The 26,204-nt window shown below is 46.6% G+C and overlaps 1 protein-coding gene across 1 annotated transcript in view; it reads left to right on the top strand.

Moving 5' to 3' along the window:
- Positions 1-3,924: 3,924 nt before the first annotated feature.
- Positions 3,925-26,204, top strand: part of PITPNC1 (phosphatidylinositol transfer protein cytoplasmic 1) — a gene marked incomplete at its 5' end in the record, with an annotated part of 242,850 nt that continues 220,570 nt past the window's right edge. The window contains one exon of the mRNA XM_084237063.1: positions 3,925-3,972. Coding sequence (XP_084093189.1) covers positions 3,925-3,972 — 48 coding nt within the window. The remainder of the gene's footprint in view (positions 3,973-26,204) is intronic.

The following is a 26,204-nucleotide window of genomic DNA, read 5'->3' as shown; positions in this document are numbered from 1 at the left end:
TTGTCTAGATGGGTAAAGAGTTAATGCAGAATGGCTGTGTATAGGCTGTAGGACTTTCACTAAGTCTTGATGACTCCATAACCTCAGAGTTAGTAGGAAAGAGGAAGGACAGTCATCTCTTGCTGAAGTGCTTCCAGGAACAGCCTGGGAATAAAACATGGTTGGAAAGAGTTGCTGGGCCTGTTGGTACACTCTGCTTTCAGATGCTCTTTTTTAAAAATTTTTTTTTGCATAGAAGAACTGGGGTGTAGGCCAGAGGTGTGGTGGTGGGGGGTGAGAGGATTCACCAGAGACAGAGTGGGGAGCAGAACAGGCAGATCTACTGAAATGCACTGCTGAGGGGAGCAGCGGGTGATACAGGAGAGGTCTGCTGCGCCATGTGGGTCAGCTCCCTGGCCTGGGATCGAACTCAGGCCATAGCGATGACAATGCTGAGACTCAACCCCTAGGCGACCAGGGAGGCCCCCACATGCTTTTAGCAGAGATGGGTTAGGACCTCCTTGCAGTTTATTCTCCAAACTGAGAAGAGGTTTCAAGCAGGAGGGGGCCCGTCATCAGAACTAGAAAGGCAGAAAGTTGAAAAAAGCTCCTCAGCTGATTAATGTTGATGTGGGGGGGGGGCACCCCACCTCCATTCTGGGAACCCGGTGTGAGAGACCTGCGTGGACAATATTCTTTGCCTTTAGCTGCCAGTTCCTCCCTGGCAACTTTACTCCTGGTTCCTCTTTTTGCCCTTTGTGCCCCACACCCGTTTTTTATATGCGATAATCAGTAACTGTAGGTTGTATATCGTTAATCTGCTATCCATACTACCCATAATGGGGTAATGGGGTAACGCCACCTTCAGGATCTTCCAAAGTAGATACTGCGGACTCCACTGGTTGAAAAGAACCAAAGGTACATTTCTCCTGTCAGACCTGCTGAGGCGGGTGACCCGAGGCCATGTGAAGCTGTGCCTGACCAGTAGATGGCGCTCCCCTCCCTTTGTGCGAATGGTTATGAATGGAGACGCTCTGCCTGGGCCCTCCCCTCCCCCAGCGCCCTGGTAGGGAAAACCAGCCTGCTCTCAAGTCCTTTACAGAGCCCCTAAATTCATCCCCTTCTCCTGATCTGTTGTCTAACTCAGACACTTTCCAGATGTCTCTTTAGTGTCCTGATAATCAGTAACTTCCTGCCTCTGGTATCCTTCTGTCCTCATCCAGCCAACACACTGCCATCAGGATCATTTTCCAAAAACAGAGACTGCCAGTGCCCTCGGGGAAGGGGTGTCCCGGGTGTTGTCTCACTGGGGTGGATGGAAGGGTAGGGAACCGGAGTGGGAAAGTGCACTCAGAGGCTTGGTCCTCCAGCCTGGGAATTTCCACTTGCTCAGTAGGCCTTGGAGAATCACTAAGAGGATTTGAAGGTGGCAGGATTAGGGGAGCGGTGGATGGAGATTAATGTGGCCAGGAATGTGGAAGGACTGATTGAAAAGGAAAAGAGAGTCCAGTGTCGGGGCTGCCCTGTAACAAGGTCAGCTTACAAGAGGGGTAAGAGAAGCATGTATTCCGGAAAACTGTCTTTTGAGAAATTCAGAAAAGTAGTTCCCCAACCTCATGATATTCATCAGTAAACTACTTTGTTCTAGAATCAACAGAAACCAGAGTCTGGAAGCCAAGAAGGGAGCCCGCAGATTCCGATCTCCTGGGGGGTGTGTGGACTTGCGGCGGCCAGTTGATCCCCTAGCCGCCTCTGGGAAGAGCATTACGTGCCAGAAGCCAAGTCACTACGCTTGTTTTCAAGTAAGAAGTAGAAAAAAGAAACACAGCTTGAGCTTCTTCCCCTATCACAGGCTTTCAATGTGTTATTATTCAGCACTACAGTGTCAGATTTACATTTTCCACCTCGAGGAATTTGGTTTAGCTTTAATTAGTTGCTGTGAATATTTCCAAGCCAATTCTGGGAAACATTTACCTAGAAAAGAGTGTTCACTAAATATAAGCTGGAGATAGGCTTTCGTTCTTCTATCAGGCTCTGTAGCATGTTCACACAGCGACAAAGTCTCTCCGGCCGTCGGGATGGTTTCCACCACAAGTCCACCATAGTTAGACAGGTCAATTGTTTATTAATGGTCGTTCTAAAACCTACAGTAGCTAGACCAGCTGTGCCATTGCCCAAGCTCTCCGAGTCACTGCAGGGTCTCAGTGCATGAATATTTTCCTAAGACAAGATGATGCTTGCAGGTTATTCTGTATAGAGGCAACCGATGCATTTTCCATCCAGCAAGTTTTCAGAAAAACAAGCTAAAAAATACCAGACAAATGAAAAACAGACTTCAGCAGTTACATGCAGCTTCCTGAGTGACTGAAGAATGTGCCTCTTGTGGTTAAAATGAGGGATCTGTTTAATATGGATGAAATACCAACACTCCAGGCATTTTCATTGACATTTCACTGTGACTTTTTGAACTTAGGAGTGCTGACACGAAAACCTATTCTTGCAGCTCTGGGAAGCCTGCCGTGGGCTGTGAGCAGGGCCAGGAGAGGTAAAAGGTTATGTCCGGTTCGCTTTCCCTCTGGTTGCGCGTCTGTTTGTTCTCCATTTCCATCCACACTGCTGCCCTCCCCAGTTTTCCAGGACCCCTTCTCTGCAACCAGTTAGGGGAGCAGGCGAGGGTGTCTTCTCAAGCCCTCAAACCCCATCTCTCCATTCAGCGCTGCCCTTGCTGACCTGGCCAGAGTGGGTAAAAAAACAAACAAACAAACAAACAAACAAACAAACAAACAAACAAACACAACAAACAAATCCCCCTGGGTGAGCAATTGCAAAGCCTTTCCCCAAAGGTCAACGCGCACTCCTGGACCCAGGAACGAGAAGCTCCCCAGCGTGTCTGGGAGCAGCGTGGCACCCCGAGCCCCTTGGAGAGCAGAGTCCAGGGTCCAGGGGCCGCGGGGAGCCCCCCTCCTGGATCTTGGGCTCGGGGCAGCCCTGCTGTCTGGCGGCAGCGCGCGCGAGACATGCTGTTTTGTTTAAACCCTCCACATTCTTTGCCATTCCCCCATTGGCCGGATGGGGCTACCCTCCCCGCCGCGGCCGCTCGCCGGGGCTGATGTCAGCCTCGCCCGCGCTCGCTCCTCCCGCACCGCCTCCCGGCCCGGGCTCTGCAGCTCCGCGCGGACTCCGGCCGCGGCCAGGCGGCTGCAAACTCGCGGGCGCGCTCGGCGCTGGGAGCCGCGGGGCCCGGGCAGGGGCGCGCAGGGCGCCGGCTTCCTCGCGCGCCCCCCGCGCCGCGCGCCGGGTGGGGAGCGCCGCGGCCCCAGCCCCGGAGAGTCGGGCGGCGGCGGCGGCTCCTTCCCCCCGCGAGCTCCGGAGCGCCCCGGGGACCGGCCCTAAACAGAGCAGGAAACCTTGTTTACCGCCCGGGAGAGCCGCCGAGCGAGCCTTTGTCTGGAAAGTCGGCATCTCCGGCCCTGGCGCAATGTGCGCCTGCTGACACCCGCGGCGGCGCGCGGCCGGCGGAGGGCGGACCGCCGGGTCCTTTCTGGCTGCAGAGGCGGGTCCAGCGGTGACTTTTGTGCATTCGTTGTAATTTCTGGACGCCCGGCTGCTCGCCCCGCTCGCGCGCCGCCGGGCATGTCCTGATCGCGCGGCCGCTCCCCGCGCCCGGCAGCCGATCCGCGGAGCCGCGTCCCGGGGCTCGCTCCCCCCGACTTTGCAGCGCCGCGTTCCGGGAGCAGCGACCTCGGGAGGAAGGAGGCGGGGATCGCGAGCGCCCGGACCCAAAACCCTGACATGCTCGCGGGCGCAGAAGAGGAAGCCCGGAGCTGAGCGCACCGCCGGCCGCCTCGCCTGCGGCTCCGAGCGCGGCTCGGGGCGCCTGCTCTGCGCCCGGGCGCCGGCTTTGTGGTCTGGGGGCGCGCGGTGCCCGCCGGGGCGCGCGGGACCATGCTGCTGAAGGAGTACCGGATCTGCATGCCGCTCACCGTGGACGAGGTGAGAGCCGCCGCCCGGGCCTCGCCCTCGCGCCCCCGCGCCCCCGCGCCCCGGGGCGCCGAGCCCCCCGCGGCCGCCCCCCGGCCGGCGGGTCCCCTGCGGGTCCCCTGCGGGCCGCACCGCGCCCCCGGGCCGGAGGGGGAGGCGGGGAGTGCCCTTTCCGCGCGTCCCCTTGGGGGGCAGCGCTGGGTGGGCGGGGGACTCCAGGTGGGCTCGGGGGGGCACCCAGACTCCACACTGCTGGGGTCCGGTGTGCGCCAACGGGAGTGGGTGCGCCCCCTCCCTCCAATTAAGAAAACGACTAAAGGAAACCCTGGAGCCCCGAGTGCGTCCTGGGGACGGCAAGGGGCGCGGTGGGGCGGTCGGGGATCCCGCCCGCTCGGGGCGCAGCTCCCCGCCGCCTTCCGCCGCGAGGTCGGGATGGGGGAAGCGCGGCGCCCCGGGGAGCGCGAGGCCCCGGGCGCCTTGGGGGGCATCTCGGAGCCTCCGAGCGTCGGTCAGGGTCAGGGCCCGGCTCTCGCGCTCGCCGCCAGCTCGGGCGCTGCCCCCCACGCTGGAGCAGCGACGCCCCCGGACCTGGCCCCGACCCCGCGAACCGCGCGGCTCGGAAACTTTCTCCGTGTCGGGTTTCCAGAGCCTCGGGGCGCGCGGGCTGCGGGGTGTGCGGCGCCGCCACCGGAGGGCGCCCCAGCACGCGGGCCCCGCGCCGGGATCCCCGAGTGGCCCCGCGGGGGCTGGTCGGGCTCGGCCCCCCCCCCAAGGCCGCTCGGGTCTCGCTCTCCCGACCCCGCGCGGCGACGAGCCCCGTCGCTCCGGAGACGGTGACTCAGTGGGGACCGGGCAGGCCCGGGTCTGCTCCGTTCCCGCTCCGCCTCGCCGGGAATTTCACAATTGCTCAGCGCGCGTCCAGGGCAGGGAGGGAGCGCGAGGCCGATCGGAGCAATTGGAGACTCACTCGTGTGGTTTGGCGTGGCCAGACAAATGCAACCAGCGACCAAGACCGTATTTGTATTTCAATACAGTGCGTTTAATCTAGGAGCGGTGGGACTGAGTCACTGCTTTGTGCAAGGGTCCAGGTGCTTTGGGAGAAAAAAAGATGATTTAACCCAGGAACGTGGCTGTGCGCCCCAGGGACTGTCTTCATTTGTCATCTGAGCGAGTGTGAAGGCAAGATCCAAGTGCTGTCCAAGGCAAGATCAGAGTAACTCCCAGGGACACACACACACACACACACACACACACACACACACACACACACAGAGAGGAGGAGCAGGAGCTTTGCTGTTTGGAGGGGACAGAATTTGAAGGAGGGATGATGCCATGTGGGTAGGCAGAACTGGGGGCTATATCCCATCTTGTAAATCAGGTGGAGAAGCAGCACACAGCTATGTGGGGAAGGAGGGAGGCAAATTAATGGGACTGGTTAACTGGAGTATTTCTAGAAAAGGGAGATCTTCTTCCCTGCTGGGCAGTGGAGCTGGAATAGCTCAGCTTAAAGCTGTGTCTGTACCTGCTGCATCTCCTCCCAGTGACTTTATTTATTGATAGGCCTTTGGAATCTAGAAGCCATGTTGAGACTGCGTGAAATACACAAAAAAATGCAGAGAAGATATAACCAGTTCTAGAATCTTCTCTACTGCCTGCACAATCTCTTTATTCTGTTTTGGTTTTCATTCTGCTCAGGCCTTCTTGAGCACTCAGGGAAAGACTCCCTCCTCTTCTCTTTGGTGCTGATGTACCGACAAGGTGGAGGTGAGTAATGACATTTGAGTGGTAGAGGTGGAGGCCCTTCCTTTCTTAATTGGCAAATGAAATCAGACCCCACCTGTAGTATAATGTGTAATTATAACTTAATTAGTATATTATTCACTTGGACTGAAGCATGATTCAGTTTCTGGAAGGTCAAAGTCTGATGTAGTCTGTCAGAGAAGCAGCGACGGCAGTTTAGAGGAGCAAAAGTTCCAGAGTGGAAGGAGTCAGATGAACCCGAGGATGGTTCATGAACCATGGGTGAGGAAGCCAGGCCCAGCTTGCCAAAAGTTAGCCCCCTAACATCCGGACAGGTGGTAAACCCCTCCATCCCCACCTGCCAGCTCCCCTTACTGACCTTCACATTGAAAACTGAGAGACAACTTGACAGTGTCTTCAAAGCCTTTGGGAGACTTGGGAACCTAACTTTTGCTTCAGCTCTTGATTTGCTTTGAGCCTAATTCATTTACACAGAACCTTCTGGAATGTGTTTCTGTTTAACCACCACATTAAGTAATTGCCATGGCCATATTGTTGAAAATGAGGCAAATGCCCTCTTTGGAGAGTTGGTGAGAGAACCAACACTGTGTGTCTTTTCCTATCCCTGGCCCTTATCCCATTTACTCGGGTGGAGGGAGCAGAAGGGGGACTGGTAGGTCATTATCCACCTCTTGCTGATGAGAAACTAAGATATAGAAAAGGCTAAGTGATGTGCGTCAGCCACGCAACTAGTTACTAGCCACGCCAAAACCAGCGTGACGGCAAAGCCATTATTTGTTTTTCTTTGCCCTGCTCTTTGCCTGTCACTAGTAAGTAATCCAGCAAAGGGGAAAAATATGTCTTGAAAATAAACAGAATCAGCATTACCAACAAAATGAAAAATCAAAGACATTTTGAATTGTTATAGAGGGTGCTGGTTTCTACTATTTCTCTAGCCTTATTTTATTTCGTAAAATGTCTCATAGTTCCAAGAAAGAACAGGTCTGGGACAGAGAGAAAATAAAGCTGAACTGCTGTCTAGACCAGAGTGTTGGTGTTCGTTTTGTTTTATAGACATCAGTTTCAGAGGAAAGAATTATAAGAAGTGACATTCTATGGGTTAATTTTATTAATTAAAAAGAAGTCGTTGGAATAGTCTCATTTCTATTTGATGTCGTTTCTGAACTAAATATAAACTCCCTTGGAAAGTTCTGAACAGTTACAGGTCTCTGGGGGTTCATGTCAGCTATAGAGACAGTTGTCATTGTCTTATTATTATTTTTAAGGATTTATTTATTTATGCCTACAAGAGCTGGGGTGTAGGCCAGAGGTGCGGGGCAGAGGGTGGAGTGAGAGGATTCACCAGAGATAGAGTAGGGAACAGAACAGGAGGATCTACTGAAATACACTGCTGAGGGGAGCAGCGGGCGAGACTGGAGAGGTCAGCTGTGCCATGTGGGTCAGCTCCTTGGCCGGGGATTGAACTCGTGCTGCAGTGGCTGTGGATAGCTTCACAGTGCTAAAACTTAACCCCTTGCTCCACTAGGGAGGCCCTTGTCGTTGTCTTAATTTGAAATGCTTGGTGATGTAAATTCTAGAACTTTAGACTTATAGAGATGATCTGTAGTTGAGCCCTTTCAGTTTGCAGGAGGCGACTAGCGCCGAGGAGTATTCAGTTTGTTGTCAGTCTCAGGGCCAAGGGCACACTCCAGGCTGGAGCCCAGGTCTTCTGGTTTCTGCTGCAAAGCTGTTGTACTATAGGCCAGAGGTTCTCCAACACCCCACCTGATGTCCAACACCTTTAATACCTTGGTTGTTGGAAGGGAGCCTGATGTGCCAAGCAGGTCTGCTAGCAGTCTTTAGCTGAAGGTAGGTTGAAGACTCTGACCTTGTCTACTTAGGAGACATTCAGGGATTGTCACCTGACCAGAAGCATGGCCAGGGGCTTCTATTTGAAGCCACTTTTGTACACCAAGCCCACTGATTTCCATAGACTGTATGTTTGTTTGGGGTGGCTTATGGCTATGTGGCTCCATTGAGATGATGGTGAAATTCAGTCCTCCAGGCCTCCCAGCCATGCCTGGGTGCCATCACTGATCCCAGCGTCCGAATCCCCCACTCTCCCAGACAGGTACTTATCAGTAAGAACATCTTTTTTTTTTTTTTTTTTAACATTTATTTATGCATGCAAGGGCTGGGGTGCAGGCCTGAGGTGTGGGGTGTGAGAGGATTCACCAGAGACAGAGTGGGGAGTAGAACAGGTGGATCCATTGAAATACACTGCTGAGGGGAGCAACCGGGAGACAGGAGAGGTCTGCTGCGCCATGTGGGTAGCTCCCTGGCCAGGGATCGAACTCTTGCTGCAGTGGCTGGTGATAGCTTGATAGTGCTGAGACTTAACCCCTGTGCCACCAGGGAGGCCCAGTAAGAGAAGAGCATCTTCCAAGAGCTAAGCACTTCCTCATATCACCTAAGCTGGAGCCCTGTTCTTCTTTCACTTGCTTTGACAGTAAACAGTCCCGTGTGCACTGCAGTAACATTAATGTGTGTACTTTTAGGGATTTCTTTGTGTCTTTAGAGATTCTATCCAATGAAAAATAGAAACACTGTCCTCCAAGATAAGATGAAAGAGAAAGAAATAAAAGAAAGGAAAAACAATTTTTTAATGCAAAATCCTGTTCTGTTCTTTGCCCTGGCAGGGAGCCAGTGCACTTTAGCCAGGCTCCTCTGGTCCCTGGGGAATTTGGTTATGCACATTTCTGAGAACAGATTTGGGATCTGGGTGGTGCCTTCTCTGGAATGGACTAAATGGAGATGCTAAAATGCCCAACAGTGCTTTTTACATATTCTCTGTTTTAAGTGATTTTCATGGAATGCTTCTGAAACACATGGCACCAGAAATTCTTTAAGAGATTTTAAGTCTGCCACTGGCACTAGCATTTTCCTTTTTGTTATCCCTTTGATAAAGGCTTCATAAATGGCTCTCACAGACCTTCCCCAGGATGTCTCACAAACATAATTTTTGAAAATATTTTTTAAGAATGAGCTGTGTGTGAGTGTGAGTGAGCCTAGCTGGAAAGGACCAAGGTGCAGGACGTGAGTTTGAGGTCTGGCTAATCCCAGTAGCTTCCCTTGCTTGTGCAACAGTCAAGAACCAGGTCTCGGGCCTCCCCGGTGGCCAGTGGTTGAGCGCTGGGTTGCAAAGCTGCCCGCAGCCTCTGCAGCGCCGGTTCGATCCCCGGCCACCAGCGAGGGTCCCACATGGCGCGCAGACCTTTCCTGCCGCCTGCTGCTCCCCTCAGCAGTGTACTTCGGTCCTTCTGCCTGCTCTGCTCCCCGCTCTGGCTCTGGTGAATTCTCTCACCCTCCTGTGCTTCTGACTGTATCCAGTGCTTGTATAAATAAATAAATAAACAAATCTTTAAAAAAAAAAAAAAAAGAACCAGGTCTCTCTTGCAGCTCAGCTATCTTTCTTGCACAGCTCCCTTCTTGGTTGTGAGGGGCGCTGTGGAAGGGGGTGGCGGGTTAATGGATAAGTGCAAACCTTTCACTGCTAATGGAACAAACAACCAGGAGCAGATGCTGTCCTCGGGGCTGGTCAGTGAAATTGACTTTGTGTATGGAGGATGCGCAGGCACCCTGTGATCTGGGTGTGAAAGTCCCTAGATCGTGGGTCTTGAAAAAAATGCATGATTGTTGACAAAACCCTAGTTAAAAGTGGGGAACGAGGGACTTTTGGTTTTCATTACAGAGGCACCCAGGGAGTCCCTAAAGCTCTAAACAATCAACTTAGAGACCCGGTGTCTGATGAAGTGGGCATTGTTGATATTAAAAGAAAAGCGACTAATCTTTGCAGAAAGACTCTCATTTTAGGTGAACAGAGAATACTGTTTTTTGTAAGCAGTTTAAAAAATTAATAAAAAAATTAATAGATTTGTCAACATTCCACTTCAAGAGTGCCCCTTTGCCCCAGAGTGTTAATGAAAGGTGTGTGTGTGTGTGTGTGTGTGTGTGTAAATGTCCACAAAGTTTTGCTTTTTTGTGAATATAAAAGTGGCTGCACAGTGATAGGCAGTAAATGTTTTTCAGGGGCTTTTCTTACTGGAAAGGACCGTGTTGGTTCACTGGCGTGGCTGCCTGCGTGAGGGCACAGGTGTCCTGGCCAGCCTCATGGGCTTTAGCCAGCTCTCTGTTGCCTAGAGTTCTCTCTGGTCAAGTAACCCTGAAGACATTTTTTGAAAACTAGCCAACACATCTGCCCCTGTTCAAAGGAAAAGACAGATATAGGAATCAGCTGATTTGTGGCAAGAAGTTCGAAGTCATATCTTTAGTCAGCCCACAGGGAGAGGAAAGGACAATTTCAGGCTGCTGACTGCCAACTGCTCACCCTCGCTGTCTCATGCCGGGAGTCAGAAGCTGTGCGCTGTTCCCCAGTGGAAAATTTTTGTTAGGTTACATGATGGATGAAGTCTAGGATTGTTATAAATATTAAAACTAAAAAGTAAATTATATCTGGGAAATGTAAAGTTGTTTCAGAAGTTATTTTGAAAAGTTGACTTTTCATGCGCTACAGGTTCCAATTTATCAAATTTTGCAGACAACGCATACAAGCAGGATCTCAGTGAGCCCACCTCCAGGGGTCCCCGTTTACAGGGACCCCAGGGGGATAAGTGCAGTCTCAAGCTCCTCAGTCCCTGCTGCTGGCACGTGTCAGAACTTGAAAGTCGATAGCAAACTTGAGTGTAAGTGGAAATGTCACCTCCTCTGGGATGTCTTCCCTGACCACTCCATCTAGAAGTTTGCTCTTCTGAGTCTCAATCTCTACTTTTTTTTTGGTTTGTGTTTGTTTTGAGTCTTACCTCCATCTTTTTTTATTTCCTTCATAGCTTTTATCATAATCTGTCAGTATGTTATTTGTATACGTATTTGGTCATCTCTTTCCATCACTCTTTCAATGTGTAATCCACATAAGAACATACAAGATTTTTAAACTTATTTTTTCATTTTCAATTTTTTTTTTGAAATCTGGAGCATTTCGTGGGCAACCATCCCCACTCCCAGGAGCCACTTAGCAGTGCTCAGGGGCCCCTGTGGCTGGTGGCTGCCCTCCTGGGTGGGCAGTGCCACTCCTGTGCTCCAAGCTGGAGACAGGCACGTAGTAAATATTTGCTGAATGAATGGATGAGAAGAAGCTGACAAAAACAGGAACATTTTAGGAAAGCTGAACCTAAACCTCTACTTTCATATTCTTTAATTTTTTTTTTCACCTAAGTGTTCTACTGCCTGAACATTTGAGGTCGGTCATAGCTAGAAACTAGTGTGGTCAGTCTGCCCCCTTCCTCGCTCCTGGGGAAGTAGTATTAGATTCCTATTGTTTTGTAACAACTGGTCACACACTTAGTGGCTTAAATCAACATGCATTTATGATCTCCCAGCATCTGCAGGCCAGAAGTCTGGGGAGGGTAGGACTGGATTCTCTGCTCGGGCCCCACAAGGTAGAAAGCTCAGCCCTTCTGCATTCCCTTCGGCAGCCTGTAGTCCTCTTCCAAGTCCCTGGTTGTTGTCAGAATTCAGTTCCTTGTAGGACTAAAGCCCCCCCTTTCTTGCTGGCCATCAGTTAGGGGCCAGCTCCTTGGGGTCACCTGCCATTGCCTGCCATGTGGGCCTCCCCACAGCACAGCAATTTAACAGGAAGGCATCAGCTGTAACTTTGAATCTCTCTGGTCTCTGACCTCTGAACTCTTTTTCAAAAAGACTGATCTGAGTAGATCAGGGCTACCCACATTCAAGGGGAGAGAATCACACGTATATGCAGGGTGTGTATGAACACAGGAAGGAGGAACCTCCAGTGCCATTCTGCCTAGCAAAGGGTGATGAGCTGGATTGAAGTGTCCATTGGAGGAGAAGTCATCTCTTGTGTCTAGAAAACTTAGGGGTAAGGAAGGTCCAGGGTGGCACACCGGTGCTTTTTGGCTCTCACTGTGTATCGGGCACTGGGGATGAGCAGCTAGGCAGACACCATCCCTGGTCTCCTGGAGCTTACACTCCAGAGGATACTGGAGAAGTTTCTTTGCCATTTTAAAATCGATAATGGCCGTGGTTGCACAACTCTGTGTAAATATATTAAAGCCAGTGAGTTGGTGTATAAAATACATCTCAGTAAATGTTGAAAACAGGTAGAGGTGCTTACCGATTTCCCCCCCCAGCAGAACAGACACTTATGTCTGTCTCAAAGTGAGAGGTATTGTCAGAAAGCCCCACATTGAATTATGAAAACAGGGGGGAGTTGTGGTCTCTGTCCTCAAGGACATGGTGCTGGCCACCCTGAATTTAGAAAATTTTCCCAAGGAAAGAGATTTTAAGTTCGACATAAGCAGGGGATTATGCCTTTTTGCAGCACTGTGTGTGTGTGTGGGGAATTCAGATTTAGGCCAGAAAGACCATTTTAGGTCAGAACATGATACTTCAGGGGAGACGGTAATTACAGTTTAAATAACTAGCTGCCCTGAGCCACCTGCAGGGTGGCAGGTGCTGGGGAACCTTCTCTGACAGTTTTCACAGACCTTGGGAGAGTCCCTTAGGGGAAGGGATGGTGGCCATCGTGAGTGGCAGGGACAGTGAGTACCTGGGTAGCTTTCTGGCTGTGGCTCTAGGTGCATTTCTCTGCTTTCTATGTGCATGGTGTGGGGAATAATGTCTTCTCAGAATGAAACTTGGAGTAACCCTGGAGGAGATGTTCTCCAAGGTACTTGCGTCCTCGGCCTCCGTCCTCTCTGGCAGGTGTCCTCATCCTGGCTTTATTCTAAAGGAAGCTAACTGGCTATTTAAACAGTGTCTTAGGAGTCACTGTCTAGAATGGCAAAATCATACCAGGTCAGGCTGGGCAAATCTCCCGGATGGCAGTTATTAGAAGGGAGTCCCGCTGTACGGGACACCCCACTGGCTTGCCCGGTTACCAGGGAAGGATTCTAGGCTCACCCGGATTTCCTGGCCGACTGCCTGAGCAACGTTATACAATGCTATTTTTTTTTTTTTATTTAGAAACGCCAAAGCCAGAGCTCACCGAGGATCCGACATCAAGTATTAAAGTGACTCATTCTTTCATTCCCCAGCCCTCTGAAGGGGCCTGTTCTTAAAACTCCTTCTTAGACTTGAGTGGAAGTCGACTCATATCTCTAAACAAGTAGTTAATGTAAGTTCTTGATCAAATGTATCCAGTGACTCTACATTTCTTTTATCGCTTCTTTTGTCCCTCTTTTTGAATTTGGGTGAGGCATGATCTGCCAGAATTGCTGTTTTTCCTGAGCAGAGGAAGAAAACATCATCATCTTTTATTTCCTTTCGAATTATATCCGACTATCTTTAGGGTGTTGTTTCTTTCCCAGAGTGAATCACCTAGAGAAGCAAGGTTGACCACACAAAGGTAATTTGATGACAACCTATAATTATATTGTTTAAACACCTAATCTAAGCAGCTAATCTCCAAGAACTGGTCCCCTGCCCCATGTCATGCACACTTATACTATTCACATCTGATTTGATTTACTGATTCAAGGTTAGATCCAGGTGCTTCTCAGCACTAGTTTGTGTATTTTTACACCCCAGGTAGCTAATCTGTATGTTTATTTGTAAGAAAATATATCAAACAGGGCCTCCCTGGTGGCGCAAGGGGTTAAGCACCGCACTATGAAGCAATCCACAGCCTCTGCAGCACGAGTTCGATCCCCGGCCGGCCAGAGAGAAACCCACATGGCGAAGCAGACTTTTCCTGTTGCACCCGCTGCTCCCCTCAGCAGTGTGTTTCAGTCAGTTTGCTTGTTCTATTCCCCACTCTGTCTCTGGTGAATCCTCTCACCCCTGCATCTCTGGCCTGTACCCCAGCTCTTGTATGCATAAATAAATAAATCTTTAAAAAAAAAAAAGAAAATGTATAAAAAGTCACTGTGAACTTGGATGCAAATATAAGTAAATTGTTGAAACCTTCAAGTGTACCCCATCTTACCAGCTGGATTGTTTATGTTTCCCAAAAGATTTCCACTGTTTTCTTGTTTTAACCGTTATCATGGGATTGATTTATTCTGAAAAGGGCGACCTTTCACTTATCACTTGACTCTCTAGTAAAAACATTCCAGCTCCTTTTTAGAGCATTCATGAGCATTGTGCCCCAAATTCCTGAGGATTATTGTGGTGTGCCTAGAAAGCTGGGGCTGTGCTACCTCTTTTGATTATCTGAGCCATCTCTTTCTCTGTGTCTTACACAAATTGCGAAACTTACTTGTTTGGGCTCTTTTATCACAGCAGGGAGGAACTGGGCAGTTACCCTGTGTCACAAGGTCCTGGCTGAGTGTGGCCTTGCAGTGACCCTGCTTTCATGTCCAGAATAAAGTCGTTGGCACTATGTGTCTCCGCAGTGCATTCCCTGTGACATTCTGTTTTGGAAGTGTTTTAACATGTGGTTTCCATTTTCTCTGCTTGAACTTGCTTGACAGCAGGCAGGTTTCACATGCAAAGGAGGGAAAGAGAAATTACATTTGTGGAGTGCCTCCTTCTTTTCTGGAGCCGTGCTAATGTTCTTATGAGTCAGATAGTAACGGTCCACTTTATAGAGGGGAGTCATGGGGTGCTTGCCAGCGGTCAGTGATACACCCAGGATTCAACTTGGCTGCCAGACTGATCTTTCTGCTCCTTGCTTTACATAGTCCTGCCTTCCCCAGAATCTTAAAGCCTGGAAGGATCATGACAGGTTATTTAGTTCTATCACCATGACGAAAAATCAGTTTCATACAGATTAAATAAAATGTTCAGGATTATCAAAGGAAATAATGGGGGAAGGTGGGTCTTCTGTTCCGTTGAGCAAAGAGAGTAGTCCGTAAGTTCTTATCTTCCATTGAACAATCTGTTTTACCCAAGTGTTAAAGCAAGTGACATTCTAACATTGAACTTTGATAAGTGAATCATACTCCTCTTGGAAAATAACTTTTGTAGTTCGTGCTCTAAAAAGAGAACCACCCATACACTTCTGGAAATTATTCCTTTTAATGGCAGTAAGAACCTTTGGCTTTCATAGACATCATCTGCAGAGATGTTCACTGATGAGCACCTGGGAGCTTTCTCAAAATTAGTATCTGAAAATAACGCTGGAAATAGACAAGCGACTGCATGTTTTTGGCATATTTAGTTGAAAACTTTAAACTCTTCATATGGAGGCAAGCAAATTGGAGGGTCTGAAAAATGATCCAAATGTACTATTCACAGTTGTCTCTCTGCCCTTCCTGCTGAGGTGGCTGCTCCTCAGAAACTTCCAGCTCTCCTTTGTTACTAGCGTTGCCTGCAGAGCCAGTTTGCAAACCACATGCAGAAATTAATATTGTTCCTCCCTAGGCACACTTCATGTGGACTAAACTAAATATTCTTTAACTTGATGAGTTCATTATCTTGAAAATGAGCTCTAAAAGATTTTTTCAAAATTAAAAATTATCCCCAAAATACACTTACCATTATCAAAAATGTTAAAAACCATGATAAATCCCAAATAAACCTGCCCTCAGTGACTCATGGAGATTCAGAGATGTTTTGGTCTGTGGCAGCACCATAGAAATAAACACAGTATCTAAGGGGGCCTCCCTGGTGGTACAGGGGTTGAAGACACAGGGCTATCAAACTGTCGCCGGCCACGCCGGCCACTGCAACATAAGTTCGATCCCCGGCTGGGGAGCTGACCCACATGGCGCAGCAGACCTCTCCTGTCGTGCCTGCTGCTCTCCTCAGCAGTGTATTTCAGTAATCTGCTTGCATACATACACCCCAGTTCTTATATGCAAAGTAAATACATCATCTACAATGAAATATTTGAAGGAGACCACAGTTAAATGGACATGAGTATTCTGGTCCATATATGTTTTTAATTTAAAATTTTTTTTAAGATTTATTTTTATTTATTTGTGCATACAGGAACTGGGGTATAGACCAGAGGTGTGAGGAGCGGGTAAGAGGATTCACCAGAGACAGAGTGGGGAAGCAGAACAGGCATATCCACTGAAATACACTGCTGAGGGGAGCAGTGGGCGAGACAGAAGAGGTCTGCTGCGCCATGTGGGTTAGATCCCTGGTGGGGGATTGAACTCATGCCGCTTGATAGCCTGAGACTTTAACCCCTGTGCTATGAGGGAGGCCCTGAAATATGTTTTTAATAATATTTATTTTTAGTTGCAGAAAATACATAGAGCAAAATTTGCCATCTTCTGTACGCTTTTGACGTACAGTTCAGTAGGCTAAGCCCACACTGTGGGCAACCATCACCCCCATCCATCCACTGAATGATCTCATCTTGCAAGCAAAACTGAAACTGTCCCTTAAACATGACTCCCCTCTGCCTCCTTCCTCCCCCCGGCAACCACCAGTCTATTATCTGTCTCTAAGGATCTGTGACTCTAGATTTCTAATCAGTTGGGTTTTTTTTTTAAGTCTTGGTTATATTACTTTTTTGTTAAACTCATACATCATTTCCTGAAACAAACCCAATAAAAATTAAATTCACGGAACCTAAGTAGAATTTTGTTCTGAATTCTGTCTTCTTTCAAAGTGGGAAAATGACAAGATGGCCCATATCCAGATTTTGGGCGGCATTAATGACTCAATCAGTGACCTGTACCTTGGCAACAGCAACAGCTAAAGTGCTGAACAATTATTTTTTTTTAAAAAATATTTATTCATTCATTCATTCATTCATTCATTCATTTATTTATTTATTTATTTGTGCAAGCACTGGGTACAGTCAGAAGCATGTGAGAGAATTCACCAGAGCCAGAGCAGGGAACAGAACAGGCAGACTGATGAAGTACACTGCTGAGGGGAGCAGCGGGCTCAGCAGGAGAGGTCTGCATGCTATGTGGGACCCTCGCTGGCGACTGGGGATTGAACGGGCGCTGCAGAGGCTGCAGGCTGCGAAGCTCGACCGCTGCACCACCGGGGAGGCCCAAATGCTGAACAATTCTAATTGAAATGTACTACTAAACCGTCACTTAACACAAAAAGTGCATTTTTGTTGAGAATACTTACTCAATGGGACAAAATATCAGTGTGTTTAAAAGCATTTCAAACAGACTTGGCACTGACTAAGTGCTAACTTTGATACAGTAAAAGTCAAATATTTCATTTATGATAACACTTTATTCCTATACCAGGTAGAAATAGACATTCATTGGACTCCTTTTCTGCATAAAGAAGTACAGTTAAAATTTTCACTTATTTGGGGGGATGATTTAGTAGTCAACTGTCACATTTTCATTCTTGTAATTCCTTAGTGATGTCTGCAGATAGAGTTTTCAACTCACTAGTCAATAACCTGCGTTTCATTAGATTTTTTTCCCCAAAGACAACAGTATATAATTTTCTGGAGGTGGCACTGGTTTGCAGCACTGTATATGATTCAGAGGTAGAGGTTCACAACTCCTCAGATGTATGGGACCGCACCACACCTACCACCAAGGCACCCCTGGTCCTCTGCAGTCCATCGGCTCCCTTCCATACCCCACTCCCCATCCTCAATTCTACAGTCAAGAGTTCTAGGATTTGTTATTGATTTTGTTTTGTCTGACCCTTTGCTTTGTTTCTCAAGATTCTAGATTTCTTTAGGTCCTATAGGCAATGCCTTGGCCCTTCCAGGAACCATATGTTCCATGCACTGCCCAAGAAAGTAGTGGGTTCTCAAGAAATGTTGGTTTTCAGCGTTTTAATCCAGTCTGAGAAGCCTTTTCCAGTGTGCCTGGAGCACCTTGCTGGTGTCTGTTTAACTGCTAGTGCACCTGAAATGTTAGACAGCTGCAATAAGAAGTCACAGGAATAGTACTCTGTGACCAGTGATTAGCAGAGAAACAAAATAGAAGAGCAACAGGCACTGATGTTTGAGAAAACAGGACTTGTGACCATCTGCTTGACTGGACAGGTAGCTCTTTTTTTTTTTTTTTAAAGATTTATTTATTTATGCATACAAGAACTGGGGTACAGGCCAGAGGTGCGGGGGGTGAGAGGATTCACCAGAGACAGAGTAGGGAACAGAACAGGCAGACTGACTGAAATACACTGCTGTGGGGAGCAGCCAGTGAGACAGGAGAGGTCTGCTGCATCATGTAGGTCAGCTCCCTAGCAGGCCGGGGATCAAACTCCTGCTGCGGAGGCTACAGATAGCTTCATAGTGCTGAGACTTAACCCCTTGCGCCACCAGGGAGGCCCCAGACAGGTAACTCTGATTGCTGGGTTAGTTTGTCACTAAACTCATTGGCATATGTGGCTTCTCTGTGCGTGGTGTCCTGGTGGCAGATTCCTCCATCAGGGACATTTTGCTGAGTTTGCGTGATCTGATACTGGTGCTGAAGAAAAGACAATCGCAGACTTCAGCACCTCCTCCCATACATCATCATTGTGGGGTATTGTAGCCTCCATAAAAGTGACTCAGTAGATAAAAGTGCTTTTCTCAAAACTTGAAAAGTGCTGCAAAAATAGATGTTTCTTTTGCTCAAGGAGACCAGCTTAAAAATATGAAATATAGTTATTGAATCTCCCTACTGCCCACCAAAAAAGTAAGAACGCTGAGTCGTAGGATTACATTTATTCATCGGGATACAGACCCAGCTGTGCACCCAAAGGCCTAAGTTCTGGACCATTGAAGGTGCTGATGAAGGCTCATTTTTAGATATTATGTTTTTGCTGTTCACAAAAAAGCATCGTGTCCAAAATGAAAAACCTTTAGATTCAGGATTTGGTAGTTCACCTCTCTTGGACGGTGTTTGATGGAAAGCTGGACACAGTTGAGTGTAATTATGTTTTTCATCAGCATGATTTATGGGGCTGCAGAGAAGGGTTTACTTGGAGATGTCTTGCCAAGACCTGCCTGAAAAGGAGCATGTTTGTTGGTTTGTTTTTTAAAAAAGAAAATATAGTAATTAGGCTATTAGTTGTTCAAATAGAATAATCCCCTTAAGCCTTTTCAAGAAAACACACTTCTAAAAGGGTCAAGTGTATTTAAAATTAGCCCCTTTTGACGTAGGTGCTCAGCCTTTTGCTCATGCTCCTTTAGTTCTTTCTTTTGGAAAAAAAAAAAAGTTATGGCTGTCAGAAACCATTTTGCTTTTGAAAGGGGTTCAGTCCTGGTTCTTAGATCAAGAGCAGCCAGATCCCTGACATCATGGATACTTCATCATGGCTTCATCAGTGTTTCATCTGCAGGATGGCTAAACTCGGTGTGGTTCTGGCTTTTGGACAACCTCTTCTGTGGACCCAGAGAAGGAACGGCCCAAGAGCCCACTGGCTGTTTTTTCAAGACAAGCTAAGAATAAAGTGAAAAATGCAGCAAGAAGCGGTGGCTAGGGCTAATGGGTTGTGGTTTGGGGCCGGCTTCCAGGCCCAGGTTGTGGACCGCTGGGCTCTGGATTCGCTCTGGGTGTCTTTCAGAAGTCTCTAGAACCTGCTCAACCTGTGGTCAGGGCTTTGCCGCCTCCCCATGCCACCCCACTGTACACTTTTCTGGGTGTGTCTCATCTTTAAGCAGGATGATCAGCTTTCTGCCTGCTTTTGTTGGAGCATTTTGAATTGCAAATCAGCCACACCTTGCAGAGTTCATGTTTTAAGTCCTCATAGTTGCCCCACACTTCATGGGGAGTATCATCCCAGAAAAGAGGCAGAATCACTTTCAAACATCATTTTTCTCTACCATTTCACTTAATTAAACATCTTTGCATTTTATTACTCTGAACTAGGCATTGGTGTAGGAGGTGCAGAATGGTGAGGAGAAGGGACTTGGAGTTAGAAGAACTGGCTGAGTCCTAGCTGTGTGCTACCCATGTACCAATTTAGGAAGACTGGATTTTCCTGTGCCTCCGTTTCCTTAACTCTCAAATACCCCCTTTTTTTAAACCTCCATCAGGGCCAAAGTAAGATGAGATACAAGTCCGTCTGGCAAATATAAGGGGCAATGATTATTATCCATTTGTGGGTGCCAGGTAATCATACATCCCTGATCTGTGTGCATGAAACTCCTGTCTCACTCTAGTGCAATAGATACTTTGGAGGCTCTGCTTCCCAGATGGCCGTGGGAATCCTGTGATGGCCCAAGGATCTGAGTCTGCCCAGAGGGAACGTTATGTCATAGCAACCAGTTATGGGGTTAGTTTATTTCCAGCCCCACAGGGCCTATAAATTGCTTCTTACAATTTTATTCTCCAATCCTGTGATGTTTATGTTGCTATGGTGGTGGGTCTCTTGCTTGGGTGTCAAGATTGCCATTGAAAATAGATAGGCCAAAGTCACAGCTTAACAGGTGGCCGAAGCTGTTTGTAAAACTATGTTTGAAGAAGTGTAATGCAAGCGAATCACGCAACTGTGTCCTTTACTGTATCTTGTATTTTAGCATTTTTCAAAACACATTCTTCCCCTTCCATTTTATATATAGGCCTTTCCCCTTCTTTCACGCAGTTGCCAAGCCCGTTAACTATAGAAACACAAGGGAAGACTTCAGCTCGTGGATGTCCTCTCCTTATTTCCTGTTATTGGAGCCCTCCTAAAAATAACCTTTTTTCCCTTAATGTGATTCTTTTTATAGCTGATGTGCTCTTTATTCAAATGGAATATACCACTGATATATTTATACACACACACACACACACACACACACACACACACACACCCCTGCATCCTTTTCCCTGGAGCGTAGAATCCGTGTGACTATCATGGTTGACACTATTTCTATGGACCTGGCATTAGGTCTCACCTGCTGTTTATGACCATTTTCTTTTTCTTATTTTTTTTAAAGATTTACTTTATTTACGCATACAAGAACTGGGGTACAGTCCAGAGGTGTGTGTGGGGGACAGTGAGAGATTCATCAGAGACAGAGTGGGGAGCAGTGAAATACACTGCTGAGGGGAGCAGCGGGCGAGACAGGAGAGGTCTGCCGCACCGTGTGGGTAGCTCCCTGGCCGGGAATCGAGCACAAGTCTCAGTGGCTGGCGATAGCTTAATAGCTCTGAAACTTTATCCCTTGTGCCACCAGGAAGACCCTGATTATGACCATTTTCTTTCTTTGGCGAGAACATCCTGAGATATTTAACCTGAGCCTTAAAACACATCAGCGCCCTGTACGTGGCACGGTTCTTTTCTGTAATCATCTTGCTTTTTAGCTTCTGCAGTCGGTTGGCCCGGAGCCGGCTCCTCTCCTGTGGCTGTCCACACTCCGGTATTAGAAGATGCATTCTTCTTAGGTCTGGTTGTGTCTGCCTCCTTATCACTTTCGTGGTCTTCCCTCCTTTTCCCCTTTATAGCGACACCACCGCAAGCCACTTCCTCGCGCTGCCTCCTGAAATATTTAAAGAAAACTGCACTGTTGCCCTTTGCTTTTCTCTTCCACTGGCTTCATTTCTTCAATTCCCTTAAGGATTCACCTGATGAAATGATGTCCCCACACTCTTATCATCCCCATGCTCCTCCTTTGTTATTGACCTTTACAATACAGAGAACACCATGTGAGCAAGGGGCAGCAAATTTTATCTGAGAAGGGCCAGATAGAAATGCTTTCGACTTGGGGGCCAGGGGGCTCCCTCAGGACCACCTCGCCCTGACTTTGCAGCAGGGAAGCAGGCACCAGCGATGGTAAACAAATGGGTACGGCTGTGTCTGGAAAATGTAATGTATGGACCCTGAATTTGAATTCCATGAACTTTTCACATGTTGCAAAATGTTATTCTAATTTATTTCATCCACTTAGAAAATGTAAAAGCCGTCCCTAGCCCATGGGTCATACAAAAACAGGCACAGCCATGTTTGGCCCCCGATAATGGACCAGTGTTGAAAATGTGCAGCAGTTAATCCAGTAGAACCTTCTGCTTTGTCGATGCCATTTTCAAATGCTTCAAATGCTGGCTCTTTTGACAAGGTGATTGGCTCCCTCAGGTCCTATCTGTGTGGTCACTCAGTCATGCTATTTGTGTGACATCTGCAAAACCAGCAGCTGTCTAGCAATGACACCTTAGGACTTCAACAGGTAAATGTGACGAATGGTTACTGCTGACTTCAAGGGTGACAAAATGTTTTTGATTCTCCCATTATTTATTGTTAGCTCCTCCTCTAACTCCATGGCAGATGATGTAAGCATGCCTTTCAGTCTTTCTCCAACTCGCTGACCTTTCAATAACATCCAAATCATAAAATATAGGTCAAAACTGCTTACCTTGATTGCAGAAACCAGGAGGCATTTGGGTATAGAAATAAAGCCCTCAATTATATTAATAAGCTTAAGAGTGGATTATGCTACTTCCCTCTTAGTTCTCATATTAAAAATAAGGTTCTCATTAGATGTTTTGTGAAACAGTTTAAGATTATAATTTAGCACGCAGAGGAGAAAATTTAAAAAATAACAAAGTCAATTTTTTGTGTATAAACATTTAATTAAGACGATCTATTTCTCCATGTCGACTTTTACTTAGCAAGGCTTTGCTTTCACAGGGGAAGGGAAAATATGGAGGGCTGACCTCTGTGGACTATTCTAGCAAGCTAGGGTCACTGTTAATTATTTCATTTCCACCTTGCCTGTTATTTTCATTTTGCAGATGTGGAAGTTAAGGTCCACAGGATTTGCCCAAGTGTCCCAGACAATCTGATCAATGTCAGAGCAGGATTCAAACTCAGGCTACAAATTCCTTTTTCTTTCTCCAAACAACACTACAACTTTTCACAGCCACAGAGAAGTTGATCTTCATTCCTTACCAAGTTAATTGTATTAATATAGATAGTTGGTCCTGAAATGGGAGGATATATGTGCTTGAGTGATTGACCAGAGCGATTCATTTCTAGAGTATCTATGTCAGGGCTGTGATATAAAAATAAGAATATTAACCCGCTTAGTGGAAAGAGAATGTTTGAGCGAAAATGATATGCATCTGCTGTTTGGTAAAACCAGAAACACAGATACAATTTTAGATGACCTTAAAGCTTTTAATAAAGCTATTATAAATCTTAAGGGAAACCTTGATTGTTTTTTCGAAAGCTTCTGTGTTTATCTAGACTGTATCTTGTAAAAAGGCATTTCAAGATGTCATTATATGAATATTCAAAACTAATAGAGCCTAGATGAGAACGTGTGATAATCTAAAGATATCATTTAGTCGGGGCTTTAAAATTACATTACATGCAGTGAAAAAAGTCTCATAAAAATGTTCTTTACTGTTCACTCTGCATGCCCCAATTCCTCATATCCTGAGTCTTAAAAACAGGTTTATAAAAGGGAGTTGAAACAATGTTCAAAATAAAAATTTAAAGTCCTTGAAGTAAAATATAGCTACTGTTTTAATTGTTTAATTTTATAAAATGGAGTCCTTAATTATAGCCGGTGCTGGGTATCACAAACCCTTTGCTGAGATTACTTTATGAGAATGCTGGTTTATGGCTCTCTGGAGCTGGGGGCTGCTGGTGGTTTCCTTGTGAGTTCCTTGGGGGATCATCACTGCCTCTCTACTCCCCACTGTTCCTTTTATGATGCTGACTCACAGTGGTTGTGGAGTTGAGGTTGACAACCAGCTTGTGGTCCTTTAAATTCAGACCCAATTTTTGTGTTGATTATGGTTTGAAAAGTAGGATAAACATATAAATCTTCTTAATTTTTTTTTAATTGAATCTTGAATGGTATGAAGCAGTATACCCATGCATTGCCCAGCTCACTAAGTAGAAGGAAACAAGTTCATTTACACACTCTCCTTTCCTGACCCTGGGCTCTCTGTGCACCTGACATTATAGAAGATGGAGACGTAAACAACTTGTGGTTTTTTTTATTAAAAATTTTTAATTGAGGACCTCCCCTGGTGGCTCAGCGGTTGAGCACTGGGCTGTGAAGCTGCCCGCAGCTTCTGCAACACCGGTTCGATCTCCGGCCACCGGCGAGGGTCCCACATGGCACGTAGACCTCTCCTGCTGCCCGCTGCTCCCCTCAGCAGTGTACTTCGGTCCTTCTGCCTGCTCTGCTCCCCGCTCTGGTTCTGGTGAATTCTCTCACCCTCCCGCGCTTCTGACTGTACCCAGTGCTTGTATAAATAAATAAATAAATCTTTAAAAAAATTTTTTTTTAATTGAGGGGCCTCTCTGGTGGCGCAAGGGGTTAAGCATCAGCACTATGAAGCAATCCACAGCTACTGCAGCATGAGTTAGATCCCTGGACAGGAGCTGACCCACATGGCACAGCAGACCTCTCCTGTCTCGCCTGCTACTCTCCTCAGCAGTGTTTTTCAGTGAATCCACCTGTTCTGCTCCCCACTCTGTCTCTGCTGAATCCTCTCACCTCCCACCCCCACTTCTGGCCTGTACCCCAGTTCTTGTATGCAAAATAAATAAATCTTTAAAAAAATTTAATTGAGATATAATTCATTTGCTACAAAATTCATTCTTTTAAATAAGTATAGTATCAACAGTTTTCATATATTTACAGGGTTGTGCAATTGTCACCCCCACCTGATCACTCAGAGAGAAGCCTGTACCCACTGGCAGTCACTCCGTGTACCCCCGCTTTCCTTGCCTTGAGCAACCACTAATCTTCTTTCAATCTTCATGGCCTTGCATATTCTGGACCACTCATATCAATGGAACCATGCAGTATGCCTTCCCTGTCTGCCTTCTTTCCTCTGGCATCCTGTCTTTAAGGCTCAGGCATGTTGTAGGGTGAGTCAATGCTCTTTTCCCTTTCGTGGCTGACGGAGAGTTTTGCTTAAGCATTTGTCAGTTGATGGACATGTAGGTCTTTTTGGAGGCTATGAATCAATCCTGCTGTAAACGTTCCTGTACAAGCTTTCATTTCAACACCATCTTCACTTCTTTTGGAAGTATACCAAAGGCTGAACTTCGCTGTAGAAATTGTTTGTCTTACTGAGAACCCACCGAACTGTTTTTGCACTATTTTCCTTTCCTTCCATCAGGGTGTGAAGGTTCCAACCTCTCCATATCCTCGCCAACACTTGTTATTTTCTACCTTTTTGATTCTAGTCATTCTAGGACTGCGATGTAGTGGTTCTGATTTGCATTTCCCTACTGAAAAATAACGTTGAGCCTCTTTTCATGTGCTTATTGGCTATTTGTAGATCTTTGGAGAAATGTCTTTTCAAGTTATATATCATTGTTAAGTTGTAAGAGCACTTTCTGTATTCTACACATTAAATCCTTCTCAGATACACCATTTGCTAATGTTTTCTCCCATTCTGTGGGTTGTGTTTTCACTTTATTCTGAAGTGAAAAGTTTTAGATTTTGGTGAAGTCCAATGCATCTTTTTTTGGGGGGGTTCCTTGTACTTTGGGTGTAATATCTAAGAAACCACTCCCTAATTCAAAGCAAAAAAGATTTACACAATATTTTCATCTAAGCCTTTCAGAATTTAAGCTCTTACATTTAGGTGATTGATTTGAGTTAATTTTTGTATATGGTGTGCAGATTCATCCTCTGCATATCGATGTCTATTTGTTCCAGCACCGTTTGTTGTCAGCACAATTTCCCTCCATTGTACTGCAGAGTTTGTTCTTTTTTCACTCAACACTTCAATCCTGACACTGACATGTATAACTGTAATTCATTTGTTTTTATGGCCAATAGCATCCATTCTCTGAATCTGCCGTAACGTGTCTCTCTGTTCTTTGGAACACACTGGATTATTTCCAGAGTTTCGCCATTGTGAAAGCTTCCTGGGAATATACTTAAACATGTTCTTTACTACCTGTGTGTGAGATTGTATCTCTAGGGACTGTGCCTGGGAGTGTAGAGTTATGTATGTTTTCCAAAGTGATTGCAATATTTATTTTCCTCTCAGCAATGCAAAAGAGTCACTTTTGGGAAAACCCAGTTTTCAAACATTCTTTTTGTTTAGTGTCTCTTTGAAAACACCATTATTGAGAGAAAAGAAGTTATATTTGCAAGTGAGATTTGCCTTCTGGGCTTCTGATGTTTTGTTATTAAGAATCATTTTAAACAAGCAAAAGGTCACTTGCTGGAGAACCTGGTATGCAATTGGTACCTCTTTAAATTCATAAATATATTGCATATTGAAATTTATAAATATTGTAATATTTTAAATAGCAGTGTGAGACTCAAACAGATCTTTGGCTGGCTGACGTGGTGAGGGCTCTCAGCTAATAAAAGATAAGGCTGGTATTCAATACACTCACTTTAATTTTCTTACATGGGGTCTGGAGCCCGTATAGCAGGGCATTAGGCAGACTGGGTGTGGATGGGAGGGGCCAATGAGCCCTTTCTTGCTCCATGTGAGGGCACAACGGTTATGCCAAGACCAGGATGAAAGCAGGAGAATTAAATTTATGGTTCTTCTTTTCCAATATGAAACCAGAACTGGAGTTTAGATCATTCAGAAAGAGAAATTCCCTGTTTTTCAAACTGCTTATTTATTAGAATGCCTTGGTGGTGTGACCTGATTCAGTGCTTCTGAGGAGAGAGGATAAAGAATTCCTATTTTTAGCCAACACTC

Source organism: Talpa europaea (assembly GCF_964194135.1).
Source record: "Talpa europaea genome assembly, chromosome: 7".
In the NCBI taxonomy this organism is placed as follows: domain Eukaryota; kingdom Metazoa; phylum Chordata; class Mammalia; order Eulipotyphla; family Talpidae; genus Talpa; species Talpa europaea.
The sequence above is the reverse complement of the archived record's forward strand: the minus strand, read 5'-3'. Positions and strand labels throughout refer to the sequence as shown.